General features: G+C 43.2%; 2 protein-coding genes across 4 annotated transcripts; both read right to left on the bottom strand.

Moving 5' to 3' along the window:
* Positions 1-1,024: 1,024 nt before the first annotated feature.
* On the bottom strand, positions 1,025-6,115 carry LOC125746140 (proteinase-activated receptor 3-like). Its single transcript, XM_049019811.1, has 2 exons — positions 5,992-6,115; positions 1,025-2,386 (listed from the first exon to the last, which is right to left on the bottom strand). The coding sequence occupies exon 2, from the start codon at positions 2,322-2,324 to the stop codon at positions 1,419-1,421; it is 906 nt and encodes a 301-aa protein (XP_048875768.1). The 5' UTR covers positions 2,325-2,386; positions 5,992-6,115; the 3' UTR covers positions 1,025-1,418.
* Positions 6,116-8,117: 2,002 nt separating this feature from the next.
* Positions 8,118-20,846, bottom strand: sapcd2 (suppressor APC domain containing 2). Of its 3 annotated transcripts, none has more exons than XR_007398857.1 (7): positions 19,841-20,846; positions 14,562-14,695; positions 11,729-11,875; positions 11,457-11,558; positions 11,035-11,151; positions 10,613-10,845; positions 8,118-10,569 (listed from the first exon to the last, which is right to left on the bottom strand). XR_007398857.1 is itself a non-coding variant. In XM_049019809.1 (6 exons), the coding sequence occupies exons 1-6, from the start codon at positions 20,676-20,678 to the stop codon at positions 10,717-10,719; spliced, it is 1,467 nt and encodes a 488-aa protein (XP_048875766.1). In that variant the 5' UTR covers positions 20,679-20,846; the 3' UTR covers positions 8,118-10,716. The 3 variants fall into 3 exon arrangements, 1 of the variants encoding a protein (XP_048875766.1); XR_007398859.1 differs by having other exon boundaries at positions 8,118-10,526; XM_049019809.1 differs by having other exon boundaries at positions 8,118-10,845.
* Positions 20,847-22,513: the final 1,667 nt, after the last annotated feature.

Below are 22,513 nucleotides of genomic sequence, written 5' to 3'. Positions count from 1 at the left end.
AACCTCCAATCAGATAGCTGTGTTTGATGGTACCCATCCAATGGTCTTAGTGGATTATTAAGGTTGGCGAATATTGAAATGTCTGCATATTTGCCTGTGGTTAAGACACTGTGAAAGGTGCAGATGTGGAGTGAATTACAGCCCAAAGTAACCCCTGCATCCATGTATCTGTTAGATGGAGAGTCTGATTGAAAAGCAGAAGGACGAGTAAATATTCCTCCCTCTGCAGACAGAAATTTATCATACAGGCAAGCCTGAAATATGTCTGTGCTGTCAAATAAAAATGGTCAAACTTACTAGGTAGGAAAGCTTCTGTCTGAAGTTCCCATTAAGAAAAGTATTTTGTCATCAGTCTTGAATCTGATATCAGCACTAAGTAGTGTAGTTTCATGTTTCCCAGAATTTCTGACTATAAATGTTAAATAAAATGTAAAATTATTTTTTTGCATTAGTATATTGTGCATAATAACTTAGTTTAGTAGAATTCACAACTGAAGGTTTTTTTTAATAGCACTTTTAGAAAAGCATTAATAATGCCTGAAGGAAAACAGAATCTAAGCATAAACTGTTGACAATTTACTGTTCCGTGTTCATAAAAAAAATCTAAAAATTAAAAAGTAAATATTCTTCCCTCTCCAAAGGCTGCAGACAGAAATTTATGATACAGGAAAGCCTGAAATATCTTTGTGCTGTCAAATAAAAATAATGAAATTAATTAGGCAGGAAGGCTGCTTTGTAATGACTGTCTGAAGTTCCCATTAAGACAAAATAATTGTTTTGTTACAATCTAGTGTCTGATGTATTCATCAAATATGAGTCAGAATTCAGATTTCAGAAGGTTTTCTATGTGAACTTTCTGACTAGGAACTTGGAATTTCTTTATGAACCCAGCGTGACCGTGACACATTATATCTACATATTTAACAGATGAGCAGAGCTAGGAGTCGACTTGCCATAAGCGCAGTTCAGCTGAGCTTCCAGTGAATGCCCAGGTACAAATATAAGCAGTTTGGAGCAGGAGCACATATAACTATTAACAAAGTAAAAACATAAGACTATTCAAATACCAGTAAGTGCAACAGAAAAACATTAAAAATAATAATAAAGTAATAAATACAATTTATTTAATGTTACCTGTTCTTAAAAGAGTAGACAAGTAATGAAAGTTGTTTGTTTATGAAGAACACAGAGACCCGGAATTCCAAAATGAACCTGTCAAACGTAGAGTTTTTCTTTTACATCAAGTATTGTCTTTTGCACCTTGAGAGGATGACAGGGATTATTTATGTATCTATCATAATGAAGATGCAAATTTGTGAGGTTTTATGTAGCTACATGTTAACATTTAAGTTTGTAACAAAAAAACAGTACTTATGGAAAAAACTTAAGCTAGACATAAACCAAAAACCTCTGCTGTTTTATGTTGAGACTTCATGCATCTCCTGGTCAAAGCACCTTTTACAGCAGCACCTGGGTGAGCAAGACAGCTTCTCCTTTGACAGGTACAGCATGGGCTGGATGGTGCTGCTGATATCCATGAATCCAAAGGTGACGTAGTTGATGTAACACTGGAAGACATTGTGAGAGAAGTACTCCTCAAATGGAAAGAGTGCCACAGGAGGCAAGTAGTTGAAAATGATGATGGTCAGGATGATGAGGACCATCTTGAAGGCTTTCTTCTTGACTGGGTGCATCACGTCTCGAACTGGTCCGGAGTGTCGGAGGGTGAAGAGAATGGACAGATTACAGAAAAGCATAATAGCGAATGTGCCCAGGATCATGACAGTGAAGGCCTTCTCGAATTTTACGATGGTTCCCACACACTTGACTGCCGCATACGCCAGTGTGAAGACCCACACAACCGCGGCGCAAACTGACCGGTGCCGGCGGTCCTTCAGCGCCGCAAAGGTAATGGGGTGGACCACTGCCATGTAGCGGTCCAAGCAGATGCAGGAGAGGAAGAGCGAGGATGAATCTTTGATGCCGTAGAAGAAGCGTAGCACGTACCGGAGGCTGCTGCTCGTCAGGTACATGATATTGGCCAATTCCAGCGGCGGGAGGAGGCAGAAGAGGGTGTCCAGGACAGCCAGGTGCCAAATAAAGATGTCTGAGGTGGAGGAGTCTGCTTTGTTTTTGTGCAGAAGCCACAAAACCATCAAGTTGGCTGGGATTCCCAAGAACATGTTAACATACTGCAGGCTCAAATAAAAAAAGATCATGGAGGGCATGTGTTCACACTGCTCAAATAAGGTCAATTCCCGACCTGAGGCATTGAACCATTTACTTATAAATATAACAGAGCTGTTGATGTAGTGAATTTCCATCCTGACCAGCTGTGAGGAAGCTTCCTTGGATAGTTCCTCAGGTAAGGTTAGAAACAGATAGTCTGTTAATACACAGGGAGGAAAAAAAATCAGAATTAATATTAAACAATGAACAAATTTTTCCAGCTGTTATTGCTAGTGAAAAACATTTTAGCAAATGTCCATTATAGGATCAGAGTAATAAACGGACTCCACTTCCGGGTACTCCCCTACTTTAGGGGTGCTTTCACACCACGGGAACTTTTTTCAGGAACCAGAACCTTTTGTCATATACATACCACAGGAACTGGGCCCAATAGTGATTCCTTGGAGGAACACTTTTTAGTCCCTAATCTGGTCTATATCAAGAATGCAAAGATCATACTTGTGGATCTGGAAAGAGTGGTATTACTAATTTGCTTCCCAAGAAAGAAGCAGGGGAGTAATGAATTATGGGACTGGTCTCCTGGCAAGGTTGCAACATTTTTTGATTACGTCTCCATATTCCTGTTTCGGAAAATTTGAATAATAACCAATGTACTTTTGTCTAATATCACTGTGCCGGGCCGTGAAACCTGCCAGGCTGCCAGTGTGTTACATTGTTTTTTTGTGGAGAATGAAAGATTGATCTGCTGGCCAATATTTAAGTAGGCAATAAAACACAAGGAGGTGTGTAAAGTAAAAACATTAGAAGTTTGCCCATATTGACTTTTTTTTTTACCATCATTACCCGCAACTCCTCCTCTTTGTCCCTAAACTGTGAGTTGTGAATGGGAAATTATCTAGTTGTTTTTACAATTTTTTGTGCAAATTATCTTGTTTTGTGGAATAAGAACCATAATAGATTTTTATTACTGGACCTTTTTGAAGGTTCGAACACTGATGTTACCATATTTTGAGAGATGGGTGCTGTTTTGCCTTTTTCTTCCTTGTTCCCTGTGGTGTGGCGCTAACGAGCCACACCTGTTCCTCGTTTAACCCTGCCTCTCCTTTCAGCCCTGGTGTGGATCCCAGGTGCTTCTCGTCTGCTCCTCATCTGTGGTGTATAAAGTGTCTCCTCCTGCTGAGCTCTCCAGTCCAGTCATTGTATTGCTGCGTGTGTGATCCTGCTGCCCAGAGAGGTTTAAGGTGTAACAATGGGCATGGAAACCTGGCTTCTCATTCGCTGTGCTCTATAACATGACTTGCCTCGTTTCCATCTGATTTTTAAAGTATTAATTCAGTCTGGGCCTGGACAATGTCACTTTTTCTATATATTTCGGTACCTGGTGTACACTGAGAAGTTCATATTTGCCTGGCCCAGACAGGTTTAGGCTTGCAAAATAACTGGAAACCTGGCAGCTGATTTAAACTAATGTGTGTAATGTCTGATTTTTACAATGTTAAATCAGTCTGGGTCAACACAATTTAACATTTTTATATAGTGAGGTACCTATTGTGTATTGAGAATAATATGATGCTTTATTTTAGGTGTTATATTCCAAGACAGTTTTATTGTCAGTACAACGATATACACCGGCAAATAGCGTTATGAACATGGTGCATATATATAGAATATCAATCAATAAATAAGTACAATTAGAAAAAAGAAAAACGTTATCGCGTGGACCGCGTAGTTTTTCTAGCTACAAAATAATTTTCATGAAAATCATTTTCATTATATGCGTAGGTTCCGACGTTGAAATTCACTTAGAAAAGGTCTCAATGATTAACTGCGCAGCTTTCGCCACCCGTGAACACTCCCGCTACTAAAGCGGCGAATAAGGAGTTAACTTCAGTTGCAGAGTGAAACTCTGTCGAATGAGAAGCCAAATGAATCAGAATCAGCGAATAAGTTGCCAACTTCAGCTTCGTGAAATCAGGACCAGGTTCCGAAACTTTTTTTTATAAAAGCCCATCTTGAGGTTCTTTTACGTGTCCGAATGATGAGTTCTTTTGTCCAGTACCAGTGATATGTGCATTAGACGCATTGTATCCAAGTCTTTTTCAGTTCTATATATGAAAAAACAGCCTCTCAGGTTTTCTTAAAAGTATATTTTAAATATCCTTCTGAATGAATATCCGTGCGTTCTTATAAATTAAAGACTAGGTCAATTCTGTTCTACGTCCTTCATATTAAGCTCGACATTGCACGTATGTTTACCTTTTCCTCTCTTTGTTCTCCAAAGCGCCATATATGTTTATTAATCTACATTATTAAAATACCATTGTAAGTCTAGAGATGGACGAGTCTGCGAGAAAATTAATTCTGTTGAACTTGCGGACTCAGAAGACTTCGCATAAAGCTTTAAAGTGCGTCCTTCAGGGTGACAGTATGGGCACAAATGCCAGCTGCTGACTGCAAATTAACACGAATAACGTGACATAATTACAAGTAGCCTAAGTATAATACTTTTCGGTTTCTCTCCATCCAGTTTCCATGGCCGCATATCCAGCAAAGGCTGGCGAACTACACTTTCTCTGCATGGTCATTTTTCATAAACCTTTGTATTGGAAGAGTCATGCATTTGTAATAACTTTTTCATATGTGTGCTACATAACGAGAATTCAGTGCAGCAAACTTTTGATCATGTCGTATCTGGTGTCATATACAAACTGTCACATTTAATGCCCAGTTTTGCTACATTTAGGACTTTCTTAAAATGAATTCACCAAGCACGTTTCTGCCAAAAGTCAACGCTAATCTCTTCATTCATGCGCCTACAATACCTTAATGTCCTATCCATGTGCATGCGTATGCAAATAACGATAAATTTCTCCGTGAGCGCCGTTTATAAAATTTCCATCCAGGTAAATTTTATGAGAAGTCGGCCATTCTTATCCAAAATCAAATACACCACATCCAGTTTAAATATGAATTTATTTATGCATTGGCCTGTTATAGCAAATATTTATTCTCGCCAACGGCATTAATATTGGCTCTGGTTTTCCAACATGTCCATGATTAGCATGACTTTTTATTAAAAGTGGAAAGAAAAGTCTGCGCCAAAGCCGAGCATTAAACGACGCCTTTTCCCGACTGCATTTCAAAGTGCGATTGTTAGTCCGTTCATCCATCTTCCAGTCGCATATACAGTATATGGTTGCGGGGAAATTTTCTTAAAAAAATGTTTTAATTTATTTTCGCATTCATTGTTTATTCCTTATCTAATGATTGTAAGACATATAAATGGAAGAAAAGAAATACACACTACTCTGATAACCTTCGCGCTTTAGCGAGTGTTTTAATTGTTTAAAATTTTTTTCATTCTTTTTAGTATGCAAAATGATATGCATTGATAGTGATGATTTTATTCGAATAAATAAAATACATTAACTTTAAGCTTTCTTACCAGTACAATTCACCCCAAAACTATGGGATCAATTTATAAATGTAAATGTATGGCAAATAAAATGAAAATAATTCAATCCCCAACTGGACAATGCATGTGTAACATACATCTGCGTTGAAATAGGCCTAAATATAAATCTAGCAAAAAAGAAAGTTAAATGATAAACAATAATAATGTGTATGAAACTATTCCCTATGTGTTCAATTACTACTGTTCAATGCTCATCTTTTCATTTTTTTCCTTTGTTGTAAATGATGGAGAAATTAAATTAGAATCTCTCATTTTTATTGTACCTATAAATCATTCCTTAATTACAGTGTTAATTGCATTATCATTCCTGAAATGTATAGTGTTACCTTGTGGTATGATTCCAGTACACAGATGGAGGCCAGCTCTCTGGTGAAATCAGACCGGTCTTACCCGTGAGCACGATGGCGGTGCACGGATGTCACAGTCAGTCTGTCAGCCTTCGTTTGTAAGTTTTGCGCTGAGCCACGACCCAAGACGAGAGAAAAGGACGACATGCAGTGTAGCCAAGTACCACTGGAACTGCGGCCAGGCCATGGAGATCAGTGGGAGAGACGCGTGGAAATTGCCTGCTGGTGGACTGGTCTTAGGTTCCTTCTTCTTTGCAATGGAGGGTGCAGGTTCTTGAACTACAAAACATAGTTGTAAGACCCACCTGGAGCTTGTGTTGTTATCCGGCACTGAATGGACACTGTGAGACAAATGAATGATAATGAAAACTAATCAGCTCTTGGAAAACACCAAGAAACTGTAATGATGGGCACAAATCGGCGCTGATGCAACAGGCAATGGGTGCCTGTCGGAAATGCGGAGTAAACAAGTGATGCAACAGTCGGACGGTACACTTCTGAAAGTCAGTGTAACAAAGTGTAACATCTTACATGTGGATGACGTGGCAGCTTTGATGACAGGTGGCGGATAAACCAGGAGGTGAGCTGGCTTTTCTACACCCCCAGATTGCTCTCTTGGTGCCATATTTATAGAATTTTGGCTAAACAATTAAGTTTTATTGTTGTTCAATTTCAAAGCAAGTCTATTGAGTATATGGCAGTTGATTTTATTCATTAGGCAAACATACATGAAGTGTTAAGTGTATGTAAGACAATGAATCGCATCCCTGTCAATGAAGCTTAATATGAATCTATTAGGTCTGGAAAAGCTGTTGGCTAACATGAGGATCCAGAGAACATTGTCAATCATTGGGGTGAGATCTGATAAAGGTGTAAAGAGAAAATAACTGGACTTCTTGGAGTCCAATAAACTTGTGACTCGGCTATGAGATGATAACATGGAGTTTAGGAAAACAAGGCCCTTAGGGGAAGACCTCAGGGTGGCAGCGATGTCATCAGCACTAAGCACATTAACAGACCCGGTAAAACTCACTGCTGTCATGGTGCTGCATAATATAGTTTAATCGTAGCCAAAAGCACATCAAATTCTCACTTTAACTTGGCAGATTGCAAAGCTGAAGGCTTCAATACTCTGTTTGTTGATGGGAGGGTTTCCAGTGTCAGAGTCCATTCAACACCTTGGAACCAAGGCATGATTCGGACATTCAGGTAGTAAGGTAAGGTTCATAAGGTTCAGTGGTTAGAAGGTCCATGTCCATTGCTAAGGTGTACAAGTGTGACAAGCATTCCTACTTAAACTAGTCTATTGCTGTTTCAGGACATGAAAAGGGAGAATCTCAAGTAAATGTAATTTAATGATAGTGTTTAAAAAGAGGTGGTTGACTCCATTCTACAAAATGCACAAAATAGCTGTTAGTTTATTGTGAATTCTGACTAAGAGTTCTATTCCTTGCATTTGGTTGTACACACCTGCTAATATTGTAATGGGCTGGCTTGTTGACGCTTGCTTCTCATTTACCTGATCGCTATCTAGACATGTCATTTGCACAAGTTAGGTTCTACTCTAGGGGCCCTACCTGTAATTAAGTAGGTTTTTTTAAGTAGGTGAATCTCGCTGCCATTTCTATTGTCACCGTAACACTATTGTTATTTTGGAACAGATCTGAATGTTAACAATGCAATACCATGGACTAACTTACCATCATCTGACACTGATGCTTGCATTGTGCAGTTCTTTCCCCCCATCCTATTTTCATTCTTTACTTGTCCTCTGTCTATCTTTGTTGACCCCACATTAAACTTGCTATTCTGCACGTTATGACTCTGTTTAAAATGCTGACTGGGGTCAGAATGGGGATTTCATGCAGGTGTTGATATTTGTTCCTGCAGCTGATAAGTCATAATCAATTGCAGTCTCATAAATTATCTGACTGATTGACTGACTGAATAACCCACTGCAGCTCAAAGTTTTCTTGTTCATTTTTCACAAGATGTAAAGTGTCTGGAGAACTGAAACATATCAGATTTTAGTCCCTAATCAACAAACAAGCAGTTCTCCCCTTGTATAGGGAAATTAAAGAGATATTACATGAAACACATTTAAGTGCTATGTACTTAATGCTTTATTGTTATTTACAAGCAATAGCAGGTAAACAAAGACTTATACAGAATGACAGAAGAAAATGCCTGTGAATGGAGTGAATTCTTCTGGAGTTCGATGGATGGAACCATAACACATGCCCAATATGCTCTGACATACAAACGCACACAGCTCTGTTCAAAAAGTGATCAGGATCTCTCACCATTTCTCTATACTCGTAAAAGTTCAAATATGAGATCTAATTTAAAAACAAAATGCAAAACGCAGGTAGGATAGACAAAATACATATTTTAATACATTCATAAGCTTTCTCAAGTATCACTCCTGCACCTTCCCACAGCAGTCGGCTAACACAACACACCTGCGATGGAGAATAGAATTCGCTTAGGTTATCAGTGGTGCATGTATAGGTTTCAGTAAACTTGTGGTCAAGCAGGAGTTGACAGTGCTGTAAAGTATGATACAGTGGTTTCAATTTTGCAATACTGCTAAAACATGTCAAAAATCAATTAGTAATTAAAAAAAAAGGTTAAATGCTGTACTCGGGGGGTTTATGTTGTTGTTGGCAGCTTACTAGCTCCTTGATATTTGTTCCGTGCCTTTATGTTTATCCAGACTAAATAGTTATACAACTATAAATAAGGATTTTTCCTCCTTTTTTAGATCTAACATGTACTCATTCTCAAACTCACCGTGTGTATAAATGGGCTCATGAAAAAAACGATGTTATTGGTGACACTAATTTATAATATATACGGAACCAACTAAAGATATTTATCTTATCGGTAAAATCAATATGTCATTTAAAAATATTACATATTTTTATATAACTGACATGTCGGGCTTTCTTACGAGACACTGCATCAATCAGTCAAACGACTAATTAATATGTAAACAGTATGTATTGCATATGCAGAAATGCCATCTGCATTTGTGACAAACAGAAATTTCCATTGGCTTCCTACATTCCTTGGACCGCATTTTCAAAAAGGAGAGCACCCCCATCACAGAGTTTTTTTGGTACATCCCCCCTCAAAAGCAACAGCATACAAATAAGCTCCAAAACACAGTCCCTCCGAACACCAGAACTGAACAGTCAGTTTCTTTAAAACCATTATCTGCAGATTACAGACGACGGGGGAGAGCAGCATGTCTGTGTGGCCTGAATTATCGGCACGATGCAGTATATAGTGTAAACAGACGTCCCATTCATTCTGAAAGAAATCTGTATACCACCAAGATTGGGAGTTACTGTTTATGGAGGGGTAGAATGGAGAATGTACTTCGATTCCCTATTACTTAATCCAACTTGGAGCTGATCACAACATGCAGATCCAACTCAAGCTCATTCGACCTACAGTGACCTACCTCTTCCCCAGCATTACACTCGCACCAACTTGAGAGGGGTCTTGTTCCATCAAACACCGAAACACTTCCGTGATGCCAACTGCACCACCTTCCAGTCACTTCCGTTTCCATTCGCCGTGGGGGGTGGAATCAGATGAAGGTCACAGCCCAAGGCCGCAAACCTCTTCAGCATGCAAGCTCCTTTCTCGTCCCGCCCACACGTTCCCCCGTTGGGGAATATTTGCTCTTGCTCAGGTCATTCACACTCACTGAAGGGATTTGGGGGGGGGTGTTGATATTTAATCAAAAATGTAGCACTGAGCTAATCCATCCATGTTAACGGTAAGGTCCGAAGGATGAGTGGTTGTCGTCTTCTTGGTTTGGCAAAAGCACTGCCAAAATATTCCCTGTTGGCTTTCAATACCAGCCATCCATAAGGAAGTGTATAGCCACTATTAGGTTAATTAAATTCATGAAGAATTAAATCACTCCATTAAGGGGGATAGCTTAAAACAAACCAAGGGTGAAAATAGTTTCTCATTAAAAAGGTAATAAAAGACTTTAATGGGATTCACTCCAACTTGGAAAGTGACTGATGTTTTTCCATTATAAGCTTCTTATTAAGAAGCTTTTTTCAAGTGATGGAAGTAGGGTTCATCCCAGGAAGAACTCCATAGTAGAAAAAAGTAACAAGGGACAAGGGGGGCAAGCCTCATGCCAGTGTCTCGCCAAGGGTCAGGTGAAGGTGAAGCCCAGGTAATCAAGGTCATGGGAGTGGTGAGATGATGGTGAAGTCTAGGTCGTTAAGGTTATGGGAGTGGCCAGATGAAGGCGGAGCCTAGGTAGTCAAGGTCATGGGAGTGGCCAGATGACAGCAGAGCCTAGGTAGGCAAGGTCATGGGAGTGGTCAGATGAAGGCGGAGCCTAGGTAGCCATGGTCATGGGAGTGGCCAGATGAAGGCGGAGCCTAGGTAGTCAAGGTCATAGGAGTGGCCAGATGAAGGAGGAGCCTAGGTAGCCATGGTCATGGGAGTGGTCAGATGAAGGCGGAGCCTAGGTAGCCATGGTCATGGGAGTGGTCAGATGAAGGCGGAGCCTAGGTAGCCATGGTCATGGGAGTGGCCAGATGAAGGCGGAGCCTAGGTAGTCAAGGTCATAGGAGTGGCCAGATGAAGGTAGAGTTTACGGGGGTTCCAGTCACAGGAGTGGCCAGGGCAAGGCGTAGCCTATGGTTGTGCCCACCCCTTTGGGTGGACTCAGATGAAGGTGGAGTCCAAAGCGCTGTTGTCATGGGTACTGCGAGCTCGTGCCTCAAAAAGCTGCTTGATGAGAGCAGATTTCTCCTGTTCTAGCTGGGTAATCCGATCGCTCTTCTCAGTCACTTCCTGAGCACAAACAAAAAGCAGAGGAACAGGGGAAGGGATGGTGTTGGGAAGAGAAAGGGCAGAGAAAAGACAGAAAAGACTGTTCAGTGGCAGATTCAGAGATAAAACTGGAGCAGGGTTGCAGAAAACAATGGCTTCTTGATTTTTTTGATGATTGTGTAAAGGTCAAGGGTTGTAGCAGAGTCTGACCTGGGTGAGGAGCCGGTTCTGGTCCTTCAGTCTCTGAATGGCATTTGGTGCAGTGGGTGGAGGTGGCTGGGGGTTCGAGGGGATGGCCGGTGGTGGGGCACCATGAGATGTGAAGGGCTGCACAGTAAGTGAGGAGGAAAGTGACTGAAACTCCTGCTCAGTACGGAGGCCTTTGCTCAGTGACTATCTTCGGTGCAACAGCTTCAGGAAAAGGAACCCCAAGGGTGGAGACAGGGCTGGCTTTGGCCCACCACACAAGAAAGTAACTGTCCATTAAAACCAGGTAACATAAGGTAAATATGCTAGAAATGTATTCAGCAGGATCAGTGTGCACTTGTTATATGCAGAGTTACCAACAGATGTTGGAAGCATCGACAAATCGACAAGAAGGTGAAATGTGAAACAGAGTGACTCTCACTAACCATTCCGGAGCAGGATATGAGATCATTTAGGCAGCGGTTGACGTCCTGTAACTTGGGAAGCAGGAGGTTCACACGGCCCTGACCGGACTCCGGGAAGAGATCCTGGAGGTGATGAAATAAGAATAGAAAGAGTGTGTCAGGTCGTACAAACCACGCTGGTGAAGCATCATGCTACCATGCATTTAGGGCCAACGGCCATTATTTTAAATTTAACCCGAGGCGGTTTTGATAGCTTGGATCCAAGCAGCAGAATCAGGAACATATTCCCTCACCGTGCTTGGGTTGGCCTGGCCCATTTGCCTCTGCTTCTCTGCCACATTCTGGATCTGGTTCTGGTACCACTCCCGGGCTCGTTCTATGACGTCCAGCCCAGCAAGCAAGGAGTCCTTTTCCTGCTCCAGTTCCTTCATCTGCTTCAGCTAGGTGATGGCAAAGAAGGAAGATGGGACCTTATTCACCTTTTGTGGCAATGCATTATGGGTAATCAGTTTCTGAGGTGCCTGGAGGTCATTTAATTTGAGGGAATTCAAATGTCAAGGAGTTTCGCCTCTAAAGACAAAAAAATGCACTTAAAATACTGTCGGCGTCGATTCATAATATGGAAATAGAGCTGGCAGCTCCATGGAGCTGCTTCCTCCTGAAGTCATTCCGAAACGCTGGCCCATTCCCATCCCGTAGTCATGGCAACTGCAGGCAGCGCTTCACGCTCCGTAAAACCCGGCTTTCGGACACAATTGCACCTCCTCCTTGCACCTTCAACTGCTCACTAACTTACACGGCACATTCGCGCTTTTCACACCGTTTTTAACAACATTTTAAATAGCTACTTATTGATACGCATATTTTCAAACAACAGCGAAATACGGATGTTTGTTTGATAATAACAATGTCACTTATCCCAGGACCTATTAATCAGGTCCCCCGTCAAAGTATTTAAGCGAGAGCTTCGGCCAGAGAATGGGTGAACGTGGGGGGCGGGGGGTGGGGACAGGGGTGGGGGAAGTGGCAGCCATTATACGGGGAATAAAGTGCGACCCAAAATGTCAGGCTGTGAGTCTGGGTGGTGGGCCGCTGCAAGGGAAAAAAATGCACTTTCTATAGGGCTGAACAGGGTGGGGGGGGGGGGGGGGTTTACCACACAATGGTGGGAAATTCTGCATGGCTGAATGAGCAGAAGCTGGAGATGATACAGCTGGGGTCTCGCGGCTTTTCTAGGCTCGCAACATCGCCAACAGGCCAAAAAGTGAAAGTCACACCACAGCGTCCACCAATAAGCTTCCATGAAACAAAAAACTCAGCCACAGACAGACAGAAAGGCACCGAGCGAGAGCCTCGCATTTCTGCATCCATCTTCCAAAACAAAAATGTCACTCAGCACCGGCAAAATCGAGGGGCCTGTGCCCTCCCAGACATCAGCTCAACTCTCCTGAACATCGCAAATCTTATCAGCAGCAGACAGGCTGTCAGTCAGTCAAAATATCAGCCCACTGACACCCTGTACTCCTACAGAGCTTCACCTCTTAACCCCTTGTCTAAATATTGACATGCGGCATACATCACAGATAAACATTTGGCTCCCAGTCCACGCACTGCTCAACTGCCAGTCCTACCTGCTGTCTCCCTCCAGTTTTAATCCTCCCACTCACCCAGAGGAAAAACTGCAGTGCCTCGCTGCTACACAGGCTGCTGCTCAAGGGGATGAAGACTGTCGTGTAGGCTGTCCAAACCGCTGTCCAAGCTGGGCCAGGTTGACCAGGCGAGTCCCCTGCTCCCAGGCCCCTTGGCCCGACCCGACTCATTACCATGGGGACAGACGCACGGCCGGCTGGCCGGGACAGGGGACAGGGGAATGGGGGGAGGGAGGGAAAGGGGCGGTGCCGAAAGAGAGCAGAAGAAGGAGTGCAGTAAGGAGAGAGACAACAGAAGAGAGTATGTCTAGCTGCTCTGAGGGAAAATGAGAGAGGGAAGCAGTGGGGGAAAGAGGGGAGTGAATAATGTGGCAGGACAGGGGAAAAGAGAAGGGGAGGGATAGAGTGGGGAGGGGAGGGGGAGGGCACAGGAATATAACTTGTTGACACAAGTTTGGGTAGCGGCCCATACAACAATGAAAACGCACTCTGGCAGCTTTAGCAATGGCTACGGCTATGCATTAGCCCATCGCTAACACGATCGCCCCGGGGGAGATTTACATAACCAGGATTTACATACTTATCATGCCTATAACTGGACGTATGATTAGGCAGCTCACGATAGCTAGCATTCCCCATCCAAAAAAAGGCACGGCAGCGACACCTCCCCCCAGGATCAGTCACAAAGCCATTAGGTCACAAAGCCACTGGACCTTGGAACAGCTCCTCGGTCAAATGCACCCCTTTTTCCATTGTCTTTTTTTCCCCTTTACCCAGAATGCAATGCTGGCACATTGTGACACTGACCAGTCCTGAAGCAGATATATTTTACAAACTATAAATACAACTTCATCTGGTTATATCCAGTTGTTGCGAAGCAACCCCGGCCTGATCCGGCCTGATCACCTAATGAACTCTGTTACCTAACTTCCTGCTTATCGCTGGCTCACCAGGAAACATTGCTGGAAAGCAAGGGCACCACCCCTTGGAAACCTCTGGCCACCTCTGTGCCCACCCCCAAATGCAGCTGTAGAGATTTTATCTCATAAGCCAAACTATGGAAAGCTGTTGTGCCCTGCTGGGCTGTTGACTGCCTAGGCCCCGCCCTCAGTTTGCACGGTCAACTCGTTTGCACTGCAACACTCCTGAACAAACACGTCCGTAAAACCTTTGATTTTACATACGGTTTATCATGGATGAGCCAGGATTATTCTTGCTGCATTTTAAATTAATTACCTGTATTTTTAATTATTTAGCAATGTTCCACTCAAAGCACATTGGAATGGAATAAACCGAGCTAGCTAGATTGTAATGATTATTATTATTATTTTTTGGTGTTTGTGCCACCCCATAAAAATTATTTGCAACCCTATAAAAACTGCTGGAAACACAGGAGGGCTGATGACAGAATTAAAAGCTGGTTCACTTCCTAAGACGGACAGGGGTTTAGCCGGGTCTGCGGCTGTGCGCTTAGTACCGTTCCATAGTCTACCCCGTTGCTGATGGTGTGGCGCCTCTGTTCCGCTCTGCTCCGCCCATGCCGCCTGGCTCCAGCCAATCCCGCAGTGGTCTCACTGCGCGACCGGGGCAGCCCCCTGCCCTCATCGCCACCTGCACAAACAGAAAATGGGGCCCAGAGGTGAACTCTACAATCCCCCATACAACTCAGCATTGTGCTGAGACTGGAAGAGCGCACTGCGACTCCCAGGGACGCGAGCACTGCCGGCTGGGCCAGGCCTTTTGGCAGACGATGTCACATCACCAGCAATTCAGCGAAAAATTCAAAAAGTCTGTGAAAGTTTGGCATAATGAACACAGAAAAGCATACCATGCATTTATCCATGTAAATGTATACAAATCAACAAACACACAAAAATCCCTCATAATCAAGTTTAGACTGAGAACACATTTTGGCTGTCTTCCTTGTGGCTTGTACCACATTTCAGTCTTATTTCAGCTTTTAAGCCTGATAATATGTGCGAATCAGACCAGGTGCAGTACATTCAGCTGCCCCTTAAGGTAACAGACCTTATACAACTCAAAGACAACACAGAAATTACAAAGCAAAAGCAAACATACACGGATATAGAGGCACGGCAAAAAAACAAAAGGCACCCAGTTAATGCAAAGGGATGAACAAACCTACCAAATCCATAAAGGTGACTCTGCTCATAACACTGTGTAAATTGGTGCCATTTAAAACTGACCCCAGGAATCCAGAGTTTACAAGTCCATTATCCTCTCCTGTGCACTTCCTTTTAGTCCTGACTACAACTCAAATCATTGTCACAAATATTCAAATTCTATTAGAGATAATTTTGCTGGTGCATGAAAGTAAACTTAAATCAAAACTAGCGTTAATTCAACTGCATAACCAGTACAGAGTACACAAAACACATAATTAATTGGCCTTCCTCTTTTCCTTTGTCTTCCTCCTTATGCACCACCTAATTTATAGTAATTCTGGATTAGTCTGGGCCAGGTGGAAGAGCTCCTAGTGAAGTGCTTTGCTAAAAACGCCCTGGTACGCCACTTTTACAAATACTATGCTTATTTTGGCAAAATAAAACCTCATTTCAGTTTAGGTTTTGTTTGTTACATTATGTATTTGGCAGACGCCCTTATCCAGAGCGACTTACATTGTCTTGCACGGATATAGCAAATAATATTTCTCATTTGGATAAATACATATAAATATAGCAGTCTCAAAGGATGTCTGTTTTGAAGCTATTAATATGTGTAAAATATGGATAATATCAATTAAAGCTCACTAAGAAATTAAGTCGGAGCGATTAGACCGTGGCATACCCGGAGTAGCCAGTCGGTGGGCCGCTTAGTTGTTGTCTTGGTCAAAAACTAAATTTGATTAAAATAATGCCAGTCAGAAACAAAACAATTGTACAACTTTAAAATTCTATTACAACGCTTAAGAATATTAGCCAGCTAGTTCGCTCACGCGCGCGCGCACGCGTGCACGCACACACGCGAACAATAGACCACGGTTGTTCTGCATAGAGGCACGCGCAAATACGCAGCACGCCCGTGGATGTAATCGCTTGTCATTGAGGCCTGAACGAGCGCAGCCTGCGGTTGCGGAGGTGCCGTTTTGATGCTAATAGAGTCTAGAACCGCCTGTGGTTAAACGCCACCGTGCAGACACTCGAGAGCCACTTCTGTGAAGCAGCCGTCATTGCTGTTGTCTGCTTTAAGCAAAATGGCCACTAGAGGGAGTTATACTAACGAGTGTATTTTGACCTGGATTTCTACAAGCATGTAAAAAAGATCAAATCAAGGGTTTTGAAAACAAAAGCCAAAGACAGAACCTGAGAGTTAAAGGTGGCAGGGTTAGACAGATACAACACCGACAGATCAGTGCCTAAAGTGCAGAGGATTAAGAGGGCAGCATCTCCTGATAGTATTTTTCTATGGTTCTTTAACTGTTAAAGGCTGTCCTGATTTTGCATTCTTGCTTTTTTTCCTTCCTCACCCATATTCAAATACCTGTGAAGTTTAGTTTTGTCGCATGGCTGGTGAATTTCAATGTGATGGCGGATAACTGCAGCAGTTTGGATTTCAATGCTGGAGACTTATGCCTTACATGAAACGTGACATCATCATCTATTCAACCACAGACAGCAATGGTACTTCATGTTAAAATCAATTTACATCCTATAGATTAATACTTCCATTTCTCCCCATCCAATAATATTAGTGTATTATGAGTGCAATACTGCTTTTTTTTAACCCGTAAAAGTGTGTAATTAGTAAGACAATAACAGATATGCATCACTAATCGAACTCTGTGCCCACATTTACATAGGATAGAGTGTGGGGAGTAATGATTTTTCATTCAAATTGCCTGTAGTCACATCAATTTAATTAGTGACTCAGAAGTTGATTTTCTTCATCCCTTTATAAGTCAGGTGAGTCAGTGTGGTAGGGGAACACCCAGTAAGGCGCTATTAGAAAACAACTGACAAAGCTGGCCACCTGAAGGTTGTAGTGTACAGGTGGTCTTGTATACTTATGTGCTCTGCATTATATAAATTGTTTAATCTGTAACAGGTCAAACTGCCTAACATGTATGCTGTACATAATGCTAGTTCGCACACCGTCTAGTATTTTTATACATATCTCTTAATTTATCCTTTGTTTTTATCTTATTAACCACCCCCATTTTTAAATCAACTTTACCTTACTCTGTAAGGGTTAGTAAGGACAGTCATCTCATTTACAGGAGCCATTTTTGTTCACAACAAAGCTCACAATCCAGTGGAGAAAAGCACTGTGGTTAGTCAATCGCCTATAAGACAAGCTTGGATTTAGAAACTAAAGGTTACTGTCAAAAAGGAAAACCCGTGACAGTTTGGGGGGGGGGGGGGGGTCTCTACTCCGAGGTACTGGTACACCGTCTAAAAGCACGAACCAGTTCTTCTGTAGACAGCTCACAGCTAATCCAGAGCATGACAGCAAGCCTCAACAAGCACTGTTTTCCCTAGTTACCGCCTCCCCACCCTGCAACACATGGGGTGAGACAGGAGACCAGAAATCAGGCAGCAACGAGGCAGAGGGGCTCTTAAGACGCAGAGTTTGATATCCAGTTGACCCTCTGGATGCAGGTTCTGCATTCGCAGATTCAATTGGCTGTGAATCGACAATGTTTGGGGGAAAAAAAAATTCAGAAAAGTTCCAAAAAGAGAAATTTTAATTTACCACACTAAGTACTACACTAAATACACAAAAGAGAAAGAATACATTTATATTTTCTGCATTCATAATTATCATTTCTATATGTACTATGATGGCTGCATCTGTACTGAACATGTAACAGATTTCTTTTCTGTGTCACTATTCCCTAAACAATACAGTATAACATCTATTAACAAAGCATAATACCTAAGACAATGTAAATAAGTAATCTAGAGATGATTTGAAGTACCATGGAAGATGTGGGATGTGTGTCCCTGGGGGGGTCCTGGCCCAATCCCCTTGGATACCGAGGGACAGTATTGCTTTTTATTCACAGATTATTTCCAAGCTTGTCTTCTGTGCCCCATCTAGGATTAAAACCCACTAAATCCTGGCCAGAACTCTCACTACTCATTTTTCCACTTTTTATGTTTTTGCCCCATCTCCATAATCCCACGACAGATTTCTTGCCAGCCTCTCACAATCCCCCATGCTGTCTCAATATTGCCCAATCAGGAACGTGACCCCAGTGCTACACATAGCTCGGAAAAGCTCCAAAAAACAGACACAGGCTCCCAGAGACGTGTTACTATAGGATTATTGCTCTCTGCTGCCACATGTCAATCACCAACAAGATGTAATCCGCTGTAATCCGCATTATGTGCAGAGGAGATTATGCCACTGTGCTCTGCAGTCTCACCCAAATGGTGCAAGAAACCAGGGTTTCTGGGTAGTACGGTCAGATTTAGGAATACAGATCATTTTCACTGTGGGTTAGTAACAGTAGTCATTTGATATATAGGAGCCAATATTGTTTTAAATCAAACACACAATCCAGGGGATATCAGCCCTGAGGCTAGTCATTCTTATAGACAAGTATAAGACCTCAAATGCTATATATATAAACTTTAGCTCAGGGGGTGGCATGATGGTTAGCACTGTTGCCTCACACCTTTGGGACCTGGGTTCGAGTCTCCGCCTGGGTGACTTGTGTGTGGAGATTGCATGTTCTCCCCATGGCACTTTGGGGTTCACTCCAGTTTCCCCTCACAGTCCATCTACACAGTCCAGTTGAGAATCAGTCCAATATTTGCACGTTATATAAATCTGGGCTAGAATCAATGCAAATGAAACCAGCCCATGGTTAGACAGTTTGTCCTATGCCACTGGGCTAAAACTATATTTACTACCAATGCCATTTAATCCTGCCATTTTCCACCATCAAGTGAGATTTAAGATGCAACATGATGACTCAATGAGTAGCACTGTCACCCCACGCCTCCAAGGTTGGATGGATTGCACCACAGCCCCACTCTGTGTGTGGAATTGCATACATTATTGATCTGGTTTCCTCCCACAGGGCAAAACCGTGTGGTCGCGTGAACCTGGGCTAATTAACCGGACCTCCCCTGGCCTCATGGTCAAGAGATGGGTAGGACCTCCAGCAGAGTCCCGGGTGATGTCAAAGCACAGCAATTGTTGTGATAATGCGGTACGCCGTTTGCATGCATGTCGGTATCTGCTTCACACCATCCAGAATCCTTCGGGGTGATCAGTCAACAAACGTGCCGCGACTCATCGAAGCGCGCCTCAGCCCTGAATCACCGATTAGCACCGTTTATTTACGAGAAAAAGGATAAAGACCGAGCCCTAGATACCGGCCGGAGGGTGCCAGGAGGAGTGGACTCAGACCGTTATTTGCCTAACCTGCAAACTACAGCCACCTCGGCGGTACAGCTGCATGCATACATGGAAGACATTTAAGTCCAGGGAAAAGCAACGCGTGCCTGCCCCCTCTGGACATGTGGCACTGACAAAGCTTTCGGTTTAATCCAACCCCCCCACCCACAATCCAGAGTTAGTGTACCTGGGGGGTGCCATGTCCCTTTCAACACTGAACTACCAGCACCATTCATTTTTGACATGCATTATCAGATTGTGATGGGGTAAAATGAAAGGAATTAATTTTACATAACGTACGACCAATATACCTTAAACGTGCTGAGGTACCTCGGATATAATTAGCTGTAATTATAAAGCAAGATGTTCGCTCAGCACAAAACTTACTTCCTTTGTGGATCTGTGGCGACTCCAGTGCCAGTGACTCTATAGATCGGATCTTGCTCCGGCTTGGATCTTGCTGCGGCTGTTTACCATTTCTGACCAAATCGGCTGCATGCGGACCGCTTTCGGGTGCAACCGGGATCCGATCCAAACTTCTGCCAGTCCTATCGTACCCGGCGTTGCTGTACCGGGCTGGGACGCTTGGGGCCGTAGTGGGTCCCCACTCCCCTTGGCTGGCAGGGTTTAAGTCCTCATGTCTGGCCCGGTTCTGCTGCGTATTTACCGCATTGCTGGGTCCCAGTGGGCGCACGTTAATCTCTCCGGTACGGGGACCGGGGGCGCAGCCCTGTGATTTCACCCCTGGCGCTTGCCGTGGTTGCGGAGGACCTTGCTTCTGGCTGGTGTAATGCAACTGTGGCTGCCGCTGGGGAACACCGGACCGGGGCTTTAAGTGTCCGTTGTCGGGGTTGAGCATCGAGTACCGAAGTCCTGCCACGAAGCGCTCAAATGTCAAGTAACCGTGCGGTGGGGCGACCCGCCGCAGGCACTCCAGCACCCCTCCCGGCAAATCCTGCGTGTCGGCTCCCTGCCACCGGCTCTCGATCTCGGATATATGCACATACCCCTTCTTCCCATCATCCAGGATGTCAAACAGCGTCCGCAGACTGTGCAGGAAAACCTTGGGCAGGCCATCGGTGGAAAACTCCGCTTCATTTGGCTTCATTTTCCTGTCCCTGTGGTTGCGCGCACTTTGAATAGTTTCTCTCCCAGCTTCAGGTTTATTGCAAATAGCTATTGAGAGGTTCAGTTTGCGGTCGCGATCAGCAGCAATCAAAGCCATGAAGGGTATGGTATATCTTATAACTAGATATCGTGTTGAGTGTCCTAAAGTAATCAAAATACAGATGATTACACAAATTAAACAACGAACTTTTATTTTCAAAAAGTTTACCTCATACCCTACCGCAAAGGTAAATGCATGCCTGTCACTCCTTCCAGTCCTTCAATTTCTTTTTCGAAGTGGGATGGTTCGATTTTTTTAACAGGACCGCCTTCAAACGTCACAAAGCATTTTTCCCCAACTGCAGCCCTGTCATTGGCTGCGCTGCCGATTGCCGGGCATTGATTGGTTGAAACGCAAAGCAAACCCAAGTTTAAGTTTTGGCTTTTGTCTGTTTGAACGCGCAGCCACATTGCCCGGTATCAATTATCACACCGATAGGAAAGGGTGCTGTGAGCTGAAGCCATAAAAACTAAACGCAGCCGTTCTCTTTTTCAAATTTATATTGTAAACACATGTGCGAAGCGTAGACAATAGTCGTCCGTTAAGGAAAAGAGATTAAATTGTATTGCAGTCAGAGCTTTAATAATTATATATCACACTCGATTTCAAATAAAGAATTCTCACGGTGTAACGTGATGTGGGGTATTTTTTTTAACACAACGAGTATTAGGCAAGAGATGTAGAGGGGTATTGTGGTGGAAGCATGCTGCTTAACCGGTTTGGTAAGCCATTTTTTTAATCTAGTAGAAGCTTTTGCCGAAAGATATACAGAATATCTAAAGCAGGGTCAGACAGTCCCTGGAGCATTTGGGAGTTAAGGGCCTTGCTGAAGAGCCAGACTGTGAAATTACTCTGTCAGTCATGGGATTTAAACCAGCAAGCATCTAATTACAGGTATGGAGTCATAACCAACTTACCGAACCACAGGCTGATCCAGTGTGTCAGCACACTGATATGGCATGGTACTAGTTCAACAGGGTAGCCAGGTTATCACAGTGTTCCTAATGGGATATCTGATAGTTTCCTGTTTCAGCTGGCGCCATGGAAAGTACAGCGTTACGCCATCTCCTAGTAGGTAAAGGAATTCACTCACTTCTCGAAATATGCTAATGATTACAGTACACTAAGAATACCTTTCTTACAACAACAATACTGAAACTTGTTTTGTCGTACTGGAGGCCTATTAAAATTTCCATTTTTTACATTTAAAGTGAACGAGCACAGTTTGAATTCTTAGCGTCCCTGGATTAGTAAAACATAATGACCGAATCAATGCCCCCATATCAGCTGTGAAAGGTCATAAGAGACTCGAATGCAGTAAAGAGTGGGCTGGGCAGCATGTCAATGGAAACATCAATAGTGGGAAAGCTTTAACCCTGACCTGCATGTCCAGAGATTGAACCTATAGTTTTTATTAATGAGGCTATATTTCGCCTTCATTTATATAGCAGACACTTTGAATGAGAGAATGAATGTTATGCTTCTCGTGACACACAAAGCACTTTCAGTAGGGAGCCACTTCAACCACCACTGTGATGATGCAAAGGCAGCCATTCTGCACCATCACTTTCACCACACAGTAGCCAAGATGGAGATGGACCAGGAAGGTTTTCACCAATTACATGGTCAGAGTGTGAAGGGGTCACAGTGGGCAATTTAAGCCAGAACATAGGGGTACCACCCGATGCCCAGTAATTTTAGGATTTCAGAGAGTCAGGACCACAGCATTACATCTCATCCATAGGATGGCACCATATTTAAAGCACATTCTCTCGATCACCATGCTGAGACATTGGGATCCACACAGACCACAAAATGGGCTTCCTTGTTGGCCACACCTACAGCTTTCCTAGTTGGTCTCCTATTCAAGTACTGACCAGGCCCAAAGTTGT

This window comes from Brienomyrus brachyistius, chromosome 7 (assembly GCF_023856365.1).
Source record: "Brienomyrus brachyistius isolate T26 chromosome 7, BBRACH_0.4, whole genome shotgun sequence".
NCBI lineage: Eukaryota > Metazoa > Chordata > Actinopteri > Osteoglossiformes > Mormyridae > Brienomyrus > Brienomyrus brachyistius.
Note: the sequence above shows the minus strand (reverse complement) of the source record. Positions and strands in the feature narration are given on the sequence as shown.